Here is a 19,440-nt window from a genome sequence, read left to right as displayed (position 1 = left end):
AGAGAGGAGAAGGGGGGAGAGCGGCGATGAGGGAGGGAAGGAGAGGGGGGAGAGCGGCAGAGGGGAGGAGGGAGGAGAGCAGCGATGAGGGAGGGAAGGAGAGGGGGGAGAGCAGCGATGAGGGAGGGAAGGAGAGAGGAGAAGGGGGAGAGCGGCAATGAGGGAGGGAAGGAGAGAGGAGAGCGGCGGAGGGGAGGAGGGAGGAGAGCAGCGATGAGGGAGGGAAGGAGAGGGGGTAGAGCGGAGATGAGGGAGGGAAGGGGAGGGGAGGAGGGAGGAGAGCAGCGATGAGGGAGGGAAGGAGAGAGGAGATGGGGTAGAGCGGCGATGAGGGAGGGAAGGAGAGAGGAGAGGTGGGGAGGAGAGTAGCGATGAGGGAGGGAAGGAAGAGGAGAGGGGGGAGAGGGGAGGAGAGAGGAGAGCAGCGATGAGGGAGGGAAGGAGAGAGGAGAAGGAGGAGAGCGGCAATGAGGGAGAGAAGGAGAGAGGAGAGCGGCGGAGGGGAGGAGGGAGGAGAGCAGCGATGAGGGAGGGAAGGAGAGAGGAGAGGGGATAGAGCGGCGATGAGGGAGGGAAGGAGAGGAGAGGGGGGAGAGCGGCGGAGGGGAGGAGGGAGGAGAGCAGCGATGTGGGAGAGAGGAGAGGGGGTAGAGCGGCGATGAGGGAGGGAAGGAGAGAGGAGAGGTGGGGAGGAGAGTAGCGATGAGGGAGGGAAGGAGAGAGGAGAGGTGGGGAGGAGAGTAGCGATGAGGGAGGGCAGGAGAGAGGAGAAGGGGGGAGAGCGGCAGAGGGGAGGAGGGAGGAGAGCAGCGATGAGGGAGAGAGGAGAGGGGGTAGAGCGGCGATGAGGGAGGGAAGGAGAGGAGAGGGGGGAGAGCGGCGGAGGGGAGGAGGGAGGAGAGCAGCGATGAGGGAGAGAGGAGAGGGGGTAGAGCGGCGATGAGGGAGAGAGGGGGTGAGCGGCGATGAGGGAGAGAAGGAGAGAGGAGAAGGGGGGAGAGCGGCAGAGAGAAGTATGCGGAAGACAAGCGACCTTGGCTTCAGACGTTTTTTACCGCAAACTCCATCCAGTCGCCGCCCTTATCCTCGGAATCGGGCTCCCCCGTGGTGTCCAGCTCGAAGTGAGGGGGGACCCGCCTGCGGCTGGATGTGTTGTAGCGCTCGAGGAACTCCACCCGCCCGTCGCCATGCACGATCTCCTTGAAGGTGGGCCGGTTGACGGCGTTGTACAGCTGCTCCTTGATCTTGCGAGCCAGCTCCAGGCTGCACTTGCGGGTGGGCCGGGAGGCGGTGTTGGTCAGGGCCTTGCCCACCACCGCGCTAAACACCCGCTTGTACTCCTCCGGGGTCAGCCGGTGGATCTTCAGCGGCTGGTCGTCAGCGTCCAACTTCCGCTCGCTCCTGGACTCGGCCCGGCTCAAGCTTTCGGCCTGCTCGCTGCTGGGCCCGGAGCCGTTCCAAGCCAAGCCTTCTTTCTCCTTCAAAAAGAACGACACAGATTGATTGGTTTTCATCGGCGCCAAAACCCACTCTCCAGTGCTGACGGTGCTGGTTGGGGCTCGGTGGCCTTTGAGTCACAAGGTCATGGGTTCGAGCCCCCGCTCCACAGCTTCGAGCCCGATAAACCAGGCCGACGCTCGCCGGTGGCAGTGCCGAGGGAGCGCTGCACTGTCGGAGGGGCGGTACCGAGGGAGCGCCGCACTGTTGGAGGGGCAGTACTGAGGGAGCGCCGTATTGCGCTGTTGGAGGGGCAGTACTGAGGGAGCGCCGCACTGTTGGAGGGGCAGTACCGAGGGAGCGCCGCACTGTCGGAGGGGCAGTACCGAGGGAGCGCCGTACTGTCGGAGGGGCAGTACCGAGGGAGCGCCGTACTGTCGGAGGGGCAGTACCGAGGGAGCGCCGCACTGTCGGAGGGGCAGTACCGAGGGAGCACCGCACTGTCGGAGGGGCAGTACTGAGGGAGCGCCGTACTGTCGGAGGGTCAGTATTGAGGGAGCGCCGTACTGTGCTGTTGGAGGGGTGGTACTGAGGGAGCGCCGTACTGTCGGAGGGGCGGTACTGAGGGAGCGCTGCACTGTCGGAGGGGCAGTACTGAGGGAGCACCGCACTGTCGGAGGGGCAGTACTGAGGGAGCGCCGCACTGTCGGAGGGGCAGTACTGAGGGAGCGCCGCACTGTCGGAGGGGCAGTACTGAGGGAGCACCGCACTGTCGGAGGGGCAGTACTGAGGGAGTGCCGCACTGTCGGAGGGGCAGTACTGAGGGAGCACCGCACTGTCGGAGGGGCAGTACTGAGGGAGCGCCGCACTGTAGGAGTGGCCGTCTTTCGGATGAGACGTTAAACCGAGGCCCCGTCTGCCCTCTCGGGTGGATGTAAAAGATCCCGGGGCCACTATTGGAAGAAGAGCAGGGGGAGTTCTCCCCGGTGTCCTGGGGCCAATATTTATCCCTCGACCAACATCACTGAAACAGATGATCTGGGTCATTATCACATCGCTGTGTGTGGGAGCTTGCTGTGCGCAAATTGGCGTATCCCACATCGCAACAGCGAGCACACTCCAAAAGTACTTCACTGGCTGTGAGGCGCAGTGGGACGTGCGGTGGTGGTGAAAGGCGCTATATCAATGCACGTCTTTTGTCCGCTGGCCGCGAGGGTTACCAACCTTGCGATGCCGTAAGGCCTGGAGGTGCTCGCTGGGTTCGGAGGTCGCCTCCCGCTTGGCCGTCTGCTGGATGCCCACCACCAGGTCCACTGCCTCATCCACCTCGATGCGGGCCTGCGCCCGGGCCCGGCTACGCTGGCGGGTGGAACGCAGGGCGGCGGCTCCGCAGCTCCAGCGGTGGGCGCTCAGCACCCGCCGGGCCGCCCCCCCTCCCCCTCCCCCCAGCCCCCCGACCCCTCCCCCGGCCCCGGCCCGCTTGGCTGCCCGCCGGCTGCAGTAGTTGTGCTCGATGGTGATGATGTCGGGCGCGGCACGCTCGCAGGGGGCGCGGGCGGCCGGCGCCGGGCCCTGGTGGAAGAGGCCGCCATTGGGCCGCACAAGGCAGGCCGGGGGCGCCTCGATCAACGGGAGTTGGAACGCTTCTCGGACGTTCGGGCAGCTGAACGATTCGGTTTTGCTTCCAAACACCTGGAAGACACAAAAGGTAAGGTACGGCTGTGGAGATGCAACAACAATAACTTGAGTTTATATAGCGCCTTTCGCGTAGTAACGTTTCCTCTGCCCACCTTTGGCTCGTTTGCCGTGAAGGAGTTCCGAGTAGAGCGCTTGCTTTGGGAGTCTCGTGTCTGGGGGGACATGTGGACAATGTGGTCCTGCCCAGCGGAGCTGGTCGAGTGTGGTCAGTGCTTCGATGCTGGGGATGTTGGGCCTGGTCGAGGACGCTAACGTTGGTGCGTCTGTCCTCCCGGGGGATTTGTAGGATCTTGCGGAGACATCTTTGGTGGTATTTCTCCAGCGACTTGAGGTGTCCCTGGACAAAGACCGCCCTAAGTGGAGGAAGTGGGAGGGCGCTGAGCACCTCGAGTCTCGTCGCTGAGAGCGTGCAGAAACCAAGCGCAGGCAGCGGAAGGAGCGTGCGGCAAACCTGTCCCACCCTCCCCTTCCCTCAACCACTGTCTGTCCCACCCTCCCCTTCCCTCAACCACTCTGTCCCACCCTCCCCTTCCCTCAACCACTGTCTGTCCCACCTGTGACAGGGACTGTGGTCCTCGTATTGGACTGTTCAGCCACCTAAGGACTCATTTTAAGAGTGGAAGCAAGTCTTCCTCGATTCCGAGGGACAGCCGATGATGATGATGATTAATGTAGTCAAACGTCCCTATGTCCTTCATAGGAGTATTACGTGATAAAAATTATGGACTGAGTCCCATAAGGAGAAATTAGCGCAGGTGACCAAAAGCTTGGTCGAAGAGATCGGTTTTAAGCAGGGTCTGAAAGGAGCTCGGAGAGGTTTAGGGAGGGAGTTCCAGAGCTTGGGGCCCAGGCAACAGAAGGCATGGCCACCAATGGTGGAGCGATTATAATCAGGGATGGTCAAGAGAGCAGAATTTGAGGACCACAGACATCTCGGTGGGGCTGTGGGGCTGGAGGAGATTACAGAGATAGGGAGGAGAGAGGGCCTTGGAGGGATTTGTAAACGAGGGCGAGAATTTGGAAATCAAGGCATTGCTTAACCGGGACTCGGTGTCAGTTAAGACACGGGGCAGCCGAATTTTGGATCATCTCTAGTTTACGGAGGGTAGAATATGGGACCTTCTCAGTTCACCCATCACCCCTTCTGCTCGCCAACCTACATTGGCTCCTAGTCCGGCAATGCCTCGAATTTAAAATTCTCCATCCTCGTTTTCAAATCCCACTGTAGCCTCCTCGACCACTCCCTATCTCTGTAACCTACTCCAGCCCCAACACCCCTCCCTATCTCTGTAATCTCCTCAAGCCCCTACACCCCTCCCTATCTCTGTAACCCCCTCCAGCCCCTACACCCCTCCCTATCTCTGTAACCCCCTCCAGCCCCTACACCCCTCCCTATCTCTGTAACCTACTCCAGCCCCAACACCCCTCCCTATCTCTGTAACCTACTCCAGCCCAAACACCCCTCCCTATCTCTGTAACCTACTCCAGCCCCAACATCCCTCCCTATCTCTGTAATCTCCTCAAGCCCCTACACCCCTCCTATCTCTGTAACCCCCTCCAGCCCCTACACCCCTCCCTATCTCTGTAACCTCCTCCAGCCCCTACACCCCTCCCTATCTCTGTAACCTACTCCAGCCCAAACACCCCTCCCTATCTCTGTAACCTACTCCAGCCCCTACACCCCTCCCTATCTCTGTAACCTCCTCTAGTCCCTACACCCCTCCCTATCTCTGTAACCTCCACCAGCCCTACAACACTCACTATCGCTGTAACCTCCTCCAGCCCGTACACCCCTCCCTATCTCTGTAACCCCCTTCAGACCCTATACCCCTCCCTATCTCTGTAACCTCCTGCAGCCCTAAACCCCTCCCTATCTCTATAACCCCCTCCAGCTCCGACACCCCTCCCTATCTCTGTAACCCCCTCCAGCCCCGACACCACTCCCTATCTCTGTAACCTCCTGCAGCCCTAAACCCCTCCCTATCTCTGTAAGCTCCTCCAGCTCTAGACCCCTCCCTATCTCTGTAACCCCCTCCAGCCCCGATACCTCTCCCTATCTCTGTAACCTCCTCCAGCCCTACACCCCTCCCTATCTCTGTAACCTACTCCAGCCCCTACACCCCTCCCTATCTCTGTAACCCCCTCCAGCCTCTACACCCCTCCCTATCTCTGTAACCTACTCCAGCCCCTACACCCCTCCCTATCTCTGTAATCTCCTCAAGCCCCTACACCCCTCCCTATCTCTGTAACCCCCTCCAGCCCCTACACCCCTCCCTATCTCTGTAACCTACTCCAGCCCCTACACCCCTCCCTATCTCTGTAACCCCCTCCAGCCCCTACACCCCTCCCTATCTCTGTCACCTCCTCCAGCCCGTACACCCCTCCCTATCTCTGTAACCTCCTCCAGGCATACACCCCTCCCTATTTCTGTAACCTCCTGCAGCCCTACACCCCTCCCTATCTCTGTAACCCCCTCCAGCCCCGACACCCCTCCCTATCTCTGTAACCCCCTCCAGCCCCGACACCCCTCCCTATCTCTGTAACCTCCTCCAGCGCCTACACCCCTCCCTATCTCTGTAACCTCCTCCAGCCCCTACACCCCTCCCTATCTCTGTAACCTCCTCCAGGCATACACCCTTCCCTATTTAGGTACCTTCCTCCAGCCCTACACCCCTCCCTATCTCTGTAACCTCCTCCAGCCATACTTCCGTCCCTATCTCTGTAACCACCTCCAGCTCCTACACCCATCCGTATCTCTGTAACCTCCTCCAGCCCTACACTCCTCCCTATCTCTTTAACCTCCTCCAGCCCCTACACCCCTCCCTATCTCTGTAACCTCCTGCAGCCCTAAACCCCTCCCTATCTCTGTAACCCCCTCCAGCCCCGACACCCCTCCCTATCTCTGTAACCCCCACCAGCCCCTACACCCCTCCCTATCTCTGTAACCTCCTCCAGCCCCTACAAAACCTTCCCTGTCTCTGTAACCTCCTCCAGCCCCTACACCTCTCCCTATCTCTGTAACCTCCTCCAGCCCTACACTCCTCCCTATCTCTGTAACCTCCTCCAGCACCTACACCCCTCCCTATCTCTGTAACCCCCCTCCATCCCCTACACCCCTCCCTATCTCTGCAACCTCCTCCAGCCTCTACACCCTTCCCTATCTCTAACCTCCTCCAGCCTTAAAACCCTCCATATCACTGTAACCTCCTCCAGCCCCCACAACCCGTTCCTATCTCTGTAACCTCCTCCAGCCCTACACCGCCTCCCTATCTCAGTAACCACCTCCAGCCCTGCACTCCTCCCTATCGCGAAACCTCCCCCAGTCCTACACCCTGCCCTATCGCTAAACTCCTCCAGCCCTACATCCTCCCTATCTCTAACCTCCTCCAGCCCCCACAACCCTTCCCTATCTCTGTAACTTCCTCCAGCTCCACACCCCTCCCTATCTCTGTAACCTCCTCTAGCCCTACACCCCTCCCTATCTCTGTAACCCCCTCCATCCCCTACACCCCTCCCTATTTCTGTAACCCCCTCCAGCCCCTACACCCCTCCCTATCTCTGTAACCCCCTCCAGCCCCTACACCCCTCCCTATCTCTGTAACCTCCTCCAGCCCCTACACCCCTCCCTATCTCTGTAATCTCCTCCAGCCCTACACCCCTCCCTATCTCTGTAACCCCCTCCAGCCCCTACACCCCTCCCTATCTTTGTAACCTTCTCCAGCCCTACACCCTCCGAGACCTCTGCGCTCCTCCAATTCTGGCCTCTTGTCCATCCCCCGATTTCCATCGCTCCACCATCGATGGCCGTGCCTTCAGCTGCCTGGGCCCCAAGCTCTGGAAATTCCTCCCTAAACCTCTCCACTTCTCTGCCTTCCTTCTCCTCCCTAAAATCTACCTTTCTGACCTTTCTTACGTGACTCGCTGTCAAATTTACATAAAACCTAAGAACATAAGAAATAGGAGCAGGAGTCGGCCATTCGGCCTCTCGAGCCTGCTCCTCCATTCAATAAGATCATGGCTGCTCCGATCATGGACTCAGCTCCACTTTGAAGTTGCATGTTCAGCCATGAACTCATTGAATGGCGGTGCAGGCTCGAAGGGCCGAATGGCCTACTCCTGCACCTATTTTCTCTGTTTCTATGTTTCCCCGCCTGCTCCCCATAACCCTTCACTCTACTCCCTTATCGCTCAAAAATCTGTCTATCTCCACCTTAAATATATTCAATGTCCCAGCCTCCACAGCTCTCAGGGGCAGAGAATTCCACAGATTCATGACCCTCTGAGAGAAGAAATTCCTCCTCATCTCCGTTTTAAATGGGCGACCCCTTATTCTGAGACTATGCCCCCTAGTTCTAGATTCCCTCATGAGGGGAAACATCCTCTCTGCATCCACCCTGTCGATCCTCCTCAGAATCTTATATGTTTCAATAGGATCACCTCTGATTCCTCCAATCTCCAATGAGGCTGAAACGCACGCCCGCTACTGTTGTGTCTTGAATAAAGAGTCAGACTAGATACTGCAAGCTCAAAGTAAGGTGTGATCGCAGTCCTTTATTACAGATCTCAGAGGCCTCCTTATATACAGGTGCTCCCAAGGGATTGTGGGCTCCCTTGGGACTCCAGGGGATAAGCCCTCTGGTTATACGTTTCGATAAGATCACCTCTCATTCTTCTGAATTCCAATGAATAGAGGCCCAACCTACTCAACGTGGACCATTTCCCATACCTCAGGAGCCTCCTATCAACAAGAGCAGACATTGGCGACGAGATCCAACACCGCCTCCAGTGCGCCAGTGCAGCCTTCGGCCGCCTGAGGAAAAGAGTGTTTGAAGACCAGGCCCTCAAATCCAGCACCAAGCTCATGGTCTACAGGGCTGTAGTGATACCCGACCTCCTGTATGGCTCAGAGACATGGACCATGTACAGTAGACACCTCAAGTCGCTGGAGAAATACCACCAACGATGTCTCCGCAAGATCCTGCAAATCCCCCGGGAGGACAGACGCACCAACGTTAGCGTCCTCGACCAGGCCCAACATCCCCAGCATCGAAGCACTGACCACACTCGACCAGCTCCGCTGGGCAGGGCCACATTGTCCGCATGTCCCCCAGACACGAGACTCCCCAAAGCAAGCGCTCGACTCGGAACTCCTTCACGGCAAACGAGCCAAAGGTGGGCAGAGGAAACGTTACAAGGGACCACCCTCAAAGCCTCCTTGATAAAATGCAACATCCCCACCGACACCTGGGAGACACTGGCCAAAGACCAGTCCGCCCTAAGTGGAGGAAGTGCATCGTGGAGGGCGCTGAGCCCCTCGGGTCTCGTCGCCGAGAGCGTGCAGAAACCAAGCGCAGGCAGCGGAAGGAGCGTGCGGCAAACCAGTCCCACCCTCCCCTTCCCTCAACGACTATCTGTCCCACCTGTGACAGGGACTGTGGTTCCTGTATTGGACTGTTCAGCCACCTAAGGGCTCATTTTTAGAGTGGAAGCAAGTCTTCCTCGATTCCGAGGGACTGCCTGTGATGATGATGAATTCCCCTGCCCAGCCCCAATACAATCGCATACATGTCTTCCGTCTGTGCTCCCATCATTCAAGCTCACTTCTATCTGTGTTTTGGACCCTCAAAGCCCCCTCTTCCTGGGGTTGTAGCTTCATGGAAAGCTGCCCTGTAACCCTCTAGCTCTCGCGAGAGTGGCCATTCGGCAACCGAAGGCTTCGCAGGCAGCCTCCTGCCCTCGCCCATACTTCGTGGCAACACCCACTTTGGCGCTGATTGGCCGATTTCACCCCCCTCGCCACCCACAAACCCTTTTCTTTTGAAATTCGGTTAATTTTATCGCCGTAGCTGCCCTGGTCAGAACTACAGGGACACCCCCCCAGCCCCTCCAACCCCGGTGCCTTCCCTCCTCTAATACCTGAAGCATCGAAACCCTCCAGCCCTTCCAATTCTGCTTCAGTCTCCCACCTGTCACATCGAAACATAGAAAATAGGTGCAGGAATAGGCCATTCGGCCCTTCGAGCCTGCACCACCATCATGGCTGATCATGCAACTTCAGTACCCCATTCCTGCTTTCTCTCCATACCCCTTGATCCCTTTAGCCGTAAGGGCCACATCTAACTCCCGTTTGAATATATCTAACGGACTGGCCTCAACAACTTCCTGCGGTAGATAATTCCACAGGTTCACAACTCTCTGGGTGAAGAAGTTTCTCCTCATCTCGGTCCGAGATGGCTTACCCCTTATCCTTAGACTGTGACCCCCTGGTTCTGGACTTCCCCCAACATGCCCCCACCTCAAGTTCAAATATTGTGAATTAATTCTAAAATCCTCGACATTTGTTAGATCTCCGCACCCTTCCTTCGTGACCCTTCTTGACCGAGCTCGGTTCAAAATAAAAGGCAGTTTTATTTACCATCGTTTCAAATGAACACTACCAGGCCGGAAAGGTTGGCGTCTCCTCCCGTATCGGTGCTTCCCTCTACACCACGGTCTTTTCCTCTCTTATTTGGTGCTGTTTTTTACAAACGGCATGTGTTTTTGTTGCCCTGTGTATATTCAAACATTCTTAGGCACCCAGAGTCGCAATGGAAACCATTGTGTGACATCACCTCCTAATGTTCCACATCCCTTTGACATGGCCACACAATGCTGAGTTGGGTTTGGGCTGCAGCTGAACCAGCTCGAAAACAGCCGTGGAGGTCGCAGAGGGGGCACTGCTCCCCGTCTGCACAGAAGTCCGCAACCTCTCCTCTGTACGATTGCAGCAACCTGCATTCATGTCGCGCCTGCTCGTCCCTCTCTCGCTCTCGCCTCTGATGGCGCAGAAGGTCGTGGCTTCGAGTCCTCAGTCCAGGGTCTTGGGCGCAGAATCCAGGCCAGCACGCCCCCAGTGTCAGTGCTGAGGGAGCGCCGCGCTGTCGGAGGGGCAGTACTGAGGGAGCGCCGCACTGTCGGAGGGGCGGTACTGAGGGAGCGCCGCACTGTCGGAGGGGCGGTACTGAGGGAGCGCCGCGCTGTCGGAGGGGCGGTACTGAGGGAGCGCCGCACTGTCGGAGGGGCGGTACTGAGGGAGCGCCGCACTGTCGGAGGGGCGGTACTGAGGGAGCGCCGCACTGTCGGAGGGGCGGTACTGAGGGAGCACCGCACTGTCGGAGGGGCGGTACTGAGGGAGCGCCGCACTGTCGGAGGGGCAGTACTGAGGGAACACCGCACTGTCGGAGGGGCAGTACTGAGGGAGTGCCACACTGTCAGAGAGGCAGTATTGAGGGAGCGCCGCACTGTCAGAGAGGCAGTATTGAGGGAGCGCAGACATCTCGGGGAGGTTGTGAGGCTGGAGGAGATTATAGAGATAGGGAGGAGCGAGGGCCATGAAGGGATTTGAAAACAAGGATGAGAATTTTGAAATCGAGGCGTTGCTTAACCGGGAGCCAATGTAGGTCAGCGAGCACAGGGGGTGATGGGTGAGCGGGACTGGGTGCGAGTTAGGACACGGGGCAGTGAGCACAGTGGGTGATGGGTGAGCGGGACTCGGTGCGAGTTAGGACACGGGGCAGTGAGCACAGGGGGTGATGGGTGAGCGGGACTCGGTGCGAGTTAGGACACGGGGCAGTGAGCACAGGGGGTGATGGGTGAGCGGGACTCGGTGCGAGTTAGGACACGGGGCAGTGAGCACAGGGGGTGATGGGTGAGCGGGACTTGGTGCGAGTTAGGACACGGGGCAGCGAGCACAGGGGGTGATGGGTGAGTGGGACTGGGTGTGAGTTAGGACACGGGGCAGTGAGCACAGGGGGTGATGGGTGAGCGGGACTCGGTGCGAGTTAGGACACGGGGCAGCGAGCACAGGGGGTGATGGGTGAGTGGGACTGGGTGTGAGTTAGGACACGGGGGCAGCGAGCACAGGGGGTGATGGGTGAGTGGGACTCGGTGTGAGTTAGGACACGGGGCAGTGAGCACAGGGGGTGATGGGTGAGTGGGACTCGGTGCGAGTTAGGACACTGGGGTAGCGAGCACAGGGGGTGATGGGTGAGCGGGACTCGGTGCGAGTTAGGACACTGGGGTAGCGAGCACAGGGGGTGATGGGTGAGCGGGACTCGGTGCGAGTTAGGACACTGGGGTAGCGAGCACAGGGGGTGATGGGTGAGTGGGACTCGGTGTGAGTTAGGACACGGGGCAGTGAGCACAGGGGGTGATGCGTGAGCGGGACTCGGTGCGAGTTAGGACACGGGGGCAGCGAGCACATGGGGTGATGGGTGAGTGGGACTCGGTGTGAGTTAGGACACGGGGCAGTGAGCACAGGGGTGATGGGTGAGCGGGACTCGGTGCGAGTTAGGACACTGGGGTAGCGAGCACAGGGGGTGATGGGTGAGTGGGACTTGGTGCGAGATAGGACACGGGGTCAGCCGAGTTTTGGATCACCTCGAGTTTACGTCGTGTAGAATGTGGGAGGCCAGCCAGGAGTGCATTGGATCCCTTGCAGGTTGGGAGGATAAATACCACTGCAGCTTCCAGTGTGAGCTGCTACAAATGTGTGACGACTTTAAGGAGGGTGACTAGATGATGTCATTATTTGGAGCGTGGGCAGGGACATCAGCGGGGCCCAGGAACAGCGGAGGAGCGGGAAGGTCGGGGCGGATGAGTAGCGAGAGATTGTGGCGGAGCTGTATCGAGTGATTGAGGCGGAGGAGCGATGAAAGATCGTGGCTGAGACTCGGCGAGTGATTGTGGCAGAGGTGAGGCGAACGTTTGGTGAGGAGGTGCGGTGAGAGATTGTGGCGGAGGTGTAGTGAGTGATTGAGGCGGAGGAGCGGTGAGGAACCGTGGCGGAGGAGTGATGAGAGATCGTGACGGAGGTTCGGCGAATGTTTCTGGTGGAGGAACGGCAGGAGATCGTGTGGAGGTGCGGCAAATGAGGGTACGGAGCACAGGCAAGGCGAGGGCCCAGGGGCAGTAAGGGCCCAGCCCACACTGTGCGATATGTGTGCTCACTAGGTCTGTGCAGCAGAGCTGGTCTCCAGTCGTCTTGGTTAACCCTTGCCACTGGACCAAGACCTAGCTCTGTCAAGCCCGTGTGGTGGCTGGTGTGCAACGGGCACCACACGTTAAACACATCCACCCACAGGTATCTTCCACCGCTGGAGTTTAGGACTGGAACATCGGGTCCTTCATTGAGACACCTGTGAACTCGTCCCTTTTGGTGTGGAAGCAAGTCATCCTCGTTCGAGGGACTGCCTATGATGATGATGGAATAGTCGATTCTGGAGGTAACGGGAGCACGGATGAGGGCTTCAGCAGCGGATGAGCTGTGGCAGGCAGGGGGTGGAAACGGGCGATATTACAGAGGTAGAAATAGGAATATTGGAACAGGAGAAGGCCATTCAGCCCCTCGAGCCTGTTACATTAGGAACAGGAGAAGGCCATTCAGCCCCTCGAGCCTGTTACATTAGGAACAGGAGAAGGCCATTCAGCCCCTCGAGCCTGTTACATTAGGAACAGGAGGAGGCCATTCAGCCCCTCGAGCCTGTTACATTAGGAACAGGAGAAGGCCATTCAGCCCCTCGAGCCTGTTACACAGGAACAGGAGGAGGCCATTCAGCCCCTCGAGCCTGTTACACAGGAACAGAAGGAGGCCATTCAGCCCCTCGAGCCTGTTCCGCCATTCATTCAGATTGTGCCTGATTGTGCCCAGCCAGGCGGGCCCCGCCCACTCTATTGATGGACAGCCGTGGAGTGCAGACCCCGCCCCAGCGGCTTTGATTGACATATGGGACTGGGCCCCACCCACCCGATAGATTGACGGATGGAACAAGCCTCGTCCACCCCATTGATCGACAGACTCGGAGTGAAGTTCACGCCCCTCTCTTTAATTGACAGACGTAACAGGTCCCGCCCACCCCACTGATGGCCAGTTGTAACAGGTCCCGCCCGCCCCACTGATGGACAGATGTAACAGGTCCCGCCCACCCAACTGATGGACAGATGTAACAGGTCCCGCCCACCCCACTGATGGACAGTTGTAACAGGTCGCGCCCACCCCACTGATGGACAGATGTAACAGGTCCCGCCCGCCCCACTGATGGACAGATTTAACAGGTCCCGCCCACCGCACTGATGGACAGATGTAACAGGTCCCGCCCGCCCCATTGATGGACAGTTGTAACATGTCCCGCCCACCGCACTGATGGACAGCCGGACCGGGCAGACCCCGCCCACCGCACTGATGGACAGATGTAACAGACCGCGCCCACCCCACTGATGGACAGCTGTAACAGGCCCCGTCCACCGCACTGATGGACAGATGTAACAGACCCCGCCCACCCCACTGATGGACAGCTGTAACAGGCCCCGCCCACCGCACTGATGGACAGCCGGACCGGGCAGACCCCGCCCACCGCACTGATGGACAGATGTAACAGACCCCGCCCACTCCACTGATGGACAGCTGTAACAGGCCCCGTCCACCGCACTGATGGACAGATGTAACAGACCCCGCCCACCCCACTGATGGACAGGTGTAACAGACCCCGCCCACCCCACTGATGGACAGGTGTAACAGACCCCACCCACCCCACTGATGGACAGATGTAACAGACCCCACCCATACCACTGATGGACAGGTGTAACAGACCCCGCCCACCCCACTGATGGACAGATGTAACAGACCCCACCCATACCACTGATGGACAGGTGTAACAGACCCCGCCCACCCCACTGATGGACAGGTGTAACAGACCCCGCCCACCCCACTGATGGACAGGTGTAACAGACCCCGCCCACCCCACTGATGGACAGATGTGACAGACCCCGCCCACCCCACTGATGGACAGCTGTAACAGGCCCCGCCCACCGCACTGATGGACAGCCGGACCGGGCAGACCCCGCCCCCCCCCCTCCGCCGCTTTGACTGACAGCTGGAGGCGGCCGCTCGGTGATGCCGGCCAAGGTAAGCCGGCGCTGCTGGAGGAGCGAGCGGGCGGAACCCCCCACCCTGTCCTCGGGGCTCCCACCCCCCGCTGCCCCGGCCCCCCCTTGTCCCTCAGCACCCCCTCGCTCCTTTGCGGAAAAATTGTCCCCCCCCTCAACCCGGGAGGAAGCGCGCCTTGGGCCGGCCGCGCGGCTCAGGAAAGGCCGGGGATGGGGTGGTGCAGGTAGGCCCGAGCCGGCGTGGGGGGTGGGGGAGGGAGGCCCACCTGGGGACAGAGAGCCCATGGCCCTGCACAATGGGCACCACTGCTGAGCCAGCATTGCCCTGGGGCGGGGTGAGAAAACCTCCACATCACTCAGCTATTGCATCTTGCAAAGGTGCCCCTTCCATTGGGATATCATTCAGGCTCCTTTTAAATTATTATTAATAACAACAACAACTTTCATTTATACAGCGCCTTTAACGTGGTGAACCGTGCCAAGGTGCTTCGCAGCCGTGCAACACGACCCAAAAACCGAGTCACAGAAGAAGAGATTGGCGCAAAAGCTTGTTCACAGAGGTAGGATTTAAGGATGTTTATGGAGGGAATTCCACCGCTCACTTGAGGGGGTTTTGTAAGCAATTATAAGCCCACCCCGCAGTCAATCATGCTTTCATTTCGTGCCTTTTCTCACAAAGTCCACGGTTACACGGTCTCCATTTCTGCACTTCCTTCCCCGCGAGCTTTTTGTTTGCTAAAATGTGATTTTGGGGGGTATTTTGCATTGCCCCACCCCCGGCCACCCAACCCGCCAGTGACGCGGTGAGATTGGGTCTAGTCGCCGTCCCGTTCACCTCTCCGGGGACTTGAGCACGAAGGAATCGAGGCTGGCGCTCCCGGTGCAGTGCTGAGGGAGCACCGTACGGCGCCGTCGGAGGGAGCGCCGCACTGTCGGAGGGGCGGTACTGAGGGAGCGCCGCACTGTCGGAGGGGCGGTACTGAGGGAGCGCCGCACTGTTGGAGGGGCAGTGCTGAGGGAGCGCCGTACTGTCGGAGGGGCAGTACTGAGGGAGCGCCGCACTGTCGGAGGGGCAGTGCTGAGGGAGCGCCGTACTGTCGGAGGGGCAGTGCTGAGGGAGCGCCGTACTGTCGGAGGGGCAGTACTGAGGGAGCGCCGCACTGTCGGAGGGACAGTGCTGAGGGAGCGCCACACTGTCGGAGGGGCAGTGTCCTGGGGCCAATATTTATCCCTCGACCAACATAACAAAAAAAACAGATGATCTGGGTCATTATCACATTGCTGTGTGTGGGAGCTTGCTGTGCGCTAATTGGCGTTTTTCACATTACGACAGTGACCACACTCCAAAAGTGCTTCATTGGCTGTGAAGCGTTTGAGACATCCGGTGGTTGTGAAAGGTACTATATAAATGCAAGTCTTTCTTTACAGAGTGAAAGTGGGGTGGCGGTTGGGGAAGGCCGCGTTGTTCCAGAGTCACGGACGCACAGGGAGATTGACGTACAGTGTCCTCACTTTGGGCTGCCCGTGTCCCGTGAAGAGTAAAAGATGGTGGGAAGGGCTGAGTTCCAGTCCGTACAGGTGCTTTTATTTCGCTTTCAGTTCAGAAATCTTAAGTGAGGCACTGAAGTACGTCATCCACAGAAAGAAAGATATGCATTTATATACGACTACAGGACGTCCCAAAGCGCTTTACAGCCAATGAAGTACTTTTTTAAAAAGTATAGTTACTGTTGTGATGTAGGAAGCACGGCGGGCAATTTGCACACAGCAAGCTCCCACAAATGCGAATATGATCAGATCATCTGTTTGTTAGTTGGTGGATGGGTAAATATTGGTCCCAGGACACCGGGGAAGGCTCCCTTTGCTCTTCCAAAAGTGGCCTTGGGATCTTTCAGCGCTCCCTGGGCACTGCACCTTCTACAGTGCGGCGCTCCCTCAGTACCGCCCCTCCGACAGTGCAGCGCTCCCTCAGTACTGCCCCTCCGACAGTGCAGCGCTCCCTCAGTACTGCCCCTCCGACAGTGCGGCACTCCCTCAGTACCGCCCCTCCGACAGTGCAGCACTCCCTCAGTACTGCCCCTCCGACAGTGCAGCGCTCCCTCAGTACTGCCCCTCCGACAGTGCGGCACTCCCTCAGTACCGCCCCTCCGACAGTGCAGCACTCCCTCAGTACTGCCCCTCCGACAGTGCAGCACTCCCTCAGTACTGCCCCTCCGACAGTGCGGCGCTCCCTCAGTACTGCACTGGGAGTGTCAGCCTAGATTTTGGTGCTGAGGTCTCTGGAATGGGGACTTGAACCCACAACCTTCTGATTCAGGCAAGAGTGCTACCCACAGCTAAGAGTAGAACAGGTAAATCGGGATGCCACCCAACCGTTGGTATTAAAAGCTCTTGTGCAGTTGCTGGAGGAAGTGAAAGTTCCATAGCTTTGTGGCCCTGGGACAGAATGAGTTGGCATAGGAGAAGGAACGATTATCTGTAAAGGTTCAGTGACTGCTTTCACTTTCAGCAGCAGTGGGAGGCACTGACCACAACAAATGACTCTCGTGGATTCTCTCTGTGCTGGCGATGTCGGTGGGGTGGAAGGTGGGTGAGGGGAGGGGGTTGGAAGGTTACGGTGGGGGTGGGGGCGTCTTGGAGGGGGGGGTGGTGTGAGGGCGGGGGCCGAGGAGAGGAGAGGAGAAATACATTCTGAAAATTTCTTGGGTAGAGAAAAAAATATTGCTGTGTGGAGAGACGAGAGAATCTGGGCTTGTTCTGCTTACAGCATGTTCCCACGTTATAACAGCAACTACATTCTCTCAGGTGGACATATAAGATCCTAAGCCACTATTCGAAGAAGAGCAGGGGAGTTATCCGCAATGTCCTGGGCCCAATATTTATCCCTGAATCAACATAACAAAAAAACACGATCTGGCCATTATTGCAGTGCTGTTTGTGGGAGCTTGCTGTGCGCAAATTGGCTGCCGTGTTTCCTACATTACAACAGTGACTACACTCCAACAGTACTTCATTGGCTGTAAAGCACTTTGAGACATCCAGTGGTCGTGAAAGGCGCTATATAGATGCAACTCTTTTTGATTTTTTTCTTTCTTTGAGCAGAGAAGATTAAGGGGGAGATTTGATCGAGGTGTTCGCAATCACGGAGTAAATCAGGAGGGACTGTTCCCAGGGGCAGGAGGCTCGGTAACCAGAGGGACACGGATTGACGATAATCGGCGATGGAACCAGAGGGGGAGACGAGGAGAATGTTTTGACGCAGCGAGTTGTTGCAATCGGGAACGCGCTGCCTGAAAGGGCGGTGGGAGCAGATTCAATCGTGACTTTCAAACCGGGAATTGGATCAATACTGGGACAGGAGAAATGTGCCGGGGCTGTGAGGAAAGTGCAGGGGGGGAGTGGGACTGATTGGATCGCTCTGTCACCGAGCCGGCACAGCACGGGCTCAAGGGGCCCAACAGCCTCTTCATGTGCCATGCTCCAAATGCTTAACCTGTTGCCCTTGTTTCTACTCCTCAGATTTTCCCGGGATTTTTTCTTTGTCCAAACTGAAGCAGATGGCTGAAATGACGGCCTTAGAAACCATGATGGAGATGGGATTCTCCCGCAATCGGGCGTGAGTACTGGCTGCCTTCGTGCACCGATTCTTGTTTTTGTAGAATGATAAAAAATATGCGGCACGGAAACATAGAAAATAGGTGCAGGAGTAGGCCATTCGGCCCTTTGAGCCTGCTCCACCATTCAATATGATCATGGCTGATCATGCAACTTCAGTACCCCATTCCTGCTTTCTCTCCATACCCCTTGATCCCTTTAGCCATAAGGGTCACATCTAACTCTCTTTTGAATATATCCAACGAACTGGCCTCAACAGCTTTCTGTGGTAGAGAATTCCACAGGTTCACAATTCTCTGGGTGAAGAAGTTTCTCCTCATCTCGGTCTTAAATGGCTTACCCCTTATCCTTAGACTGTGACCCCTGGTTCTGGACTTCCCCAACATCGGGAACATTCTTCCTGCATCTAACCTGTCCAATCCCGTCAGAATTTTATATGTTTCTATAAGATCCCCTCTCATTCTTCTAAATTCCAGTGAATATAAGCCTAGTCGATCCAGTCTTTCTTCATATGTCAGTCCTACAATCCCGGAAATCAGTCTGGTGAACCTTCGCTGCACTCCCTCAATAGCAAGAATGTCCTTCCTCAGATTAGGAGACCAAAAGTGCACACAATATTCAAGGTGTGGTCTCACCAAGGCCCTGTATAACTGTAGTAAGACCTCCCTGCTCCTATACGCAAATCCCCTCGCTATGAAGGCCAACATGCCATTTGCTTTCTTCACCGCCTGCTGTACCTACAAGCCTACCTTCAATGACTGATGTACCATGACACCCAGGTCTCGTTGCACCTCCCCTTTTACTAAGGAGACCAATGGTGGAGCGATGGAAATCGGGGAATGCTCAAGAGGGCAGGAATGGAGGAGTGCAGAGATCTGGGAGGGTTGGAGGAGGTTACAGAGATAGGGAGGGGGGGGGTGAGGTCACTGAAGGATTTGAAAATGTGCTTTGGAGGCAGTTCAGAGAAGGTTCCGGGGTTGAAGGGAGTTGACTTACGAGGAAAGGTTGAGGAGGTTGGGCCTCTACTCATTGGAATTCAGAAGAATGAGAGGTGATCTTATCGTAACGTATAAGATTATGAGGGGGCTTGACAAGGTGGATGCAGAGAGGATGTTTCCACTGATGGGGGAGACTAGAACTAGAGGGAATAATCTTAGAATAAGGTGCCGCCCATTTAAAACTGAGATGAGGAGAAATTTCTTCTCCGAGGGTTGTAAATCTGTGGAATTCGCTGTCTCAGAGAGCTGTGGAAGCCGGGACATTGAATAAATTTAAGACAGTTTCTTAACCTATGAGGGATTAAGGGGTTATAGGGAGCGGGCCGGAGAAGTGGAGCTGAGTCCATGATCTTATTGAATGGTGGAGCAGGCTCGAGGGGCCGTATGGCGGACTCCTGCTCCTATTTCTTACACAAGAAAATATTAGAAGGCGAATGCGGGGGACAGACAGAGCAGGATATCAGATTGATTGCAATCATCATTTGCAGCGTGGGGGAAAGTCAAATCGTTCTGTTTTTTATATGTATATATATATCTATCTATGTTTATTCTGCTCTTTCTAGGGAGAAGGCTTTGGCACTGTCCGGAAATCAAGGCATCGAGAAAGCTATGGACTGGTATGGAAGGGTTGTTCTCTCTGAGTCAGGGTTGTGCGACAGGTTTGGAGCCCAGTCCTTGCAGAACGCGAGTCTGCCGCACAGCACAGCACTGGTGCTGAAGTGAAGCATATGGTTGGCTGCTGTGGAGAGGCACGACACAAGAGTTCTGG

General features: G+C 57.1%; 1 protein-coding gene across 2 annotated transcripts in view; it reads left to right on the top strand.

Annotated features, from left to right (window-relative positions):
• The first annotated feature begins 14,004 nt into the window (after window positions 1-14,004).
• Window positions 14,005-19,440, top strand: part of ubxn1 (UBX domain protein 1) — a 31,861-nt gene continuing 26,425 nt past the window's right edge. The window contains exons 1-4 of one of the 2 annotated variants that reach the window (XM_070868140.1): window positions 14,005-14,077; window positions 14,514-14,618; window positions 17,578-17,674; window positions 19,235-19,288. In XM_070868140.1, the coding sequence (XP_070724241.1) occupies window positions 17,616-17,674; window positions 19,235-19,288 (113 nt within the window). In that variant the 5' untranslated portion in view covers window positions 14,005-14,077; window positions 14,514-14,618; window positions 17,578-17,615. Of the gene's footprint in view, window positions 14,078-14,186; window positions 14,283-14,513; window positions 14,619-17,577; window positions 17,675-19,234; window positions 19,289-19,440 lie in introns of those variants that run through there. The other variant, XM_070868141.1, reaches the window with a different exon arrangement.

Source organism: Pristiophorus japonicus, chromosome 27, assembly GCF_044704955.1.
Source record: "Pristiophorus japonicus isolate sPriJap1 chromosome 27, sPriJap1.hap1, whole genome shotgun sequence".
In the NCBI taxonomy this organism is placed as follows: Eukaryota; Metazoa; Chordata; class Chondrichthyes; family Pristiophoridae; genus Pristiophorus; species Pristiophorus japonicus.
Note: the sequence above shows the minus strand (reverse complement) of the source record. Positions and strands in the feature narration are given on the sequence as shown.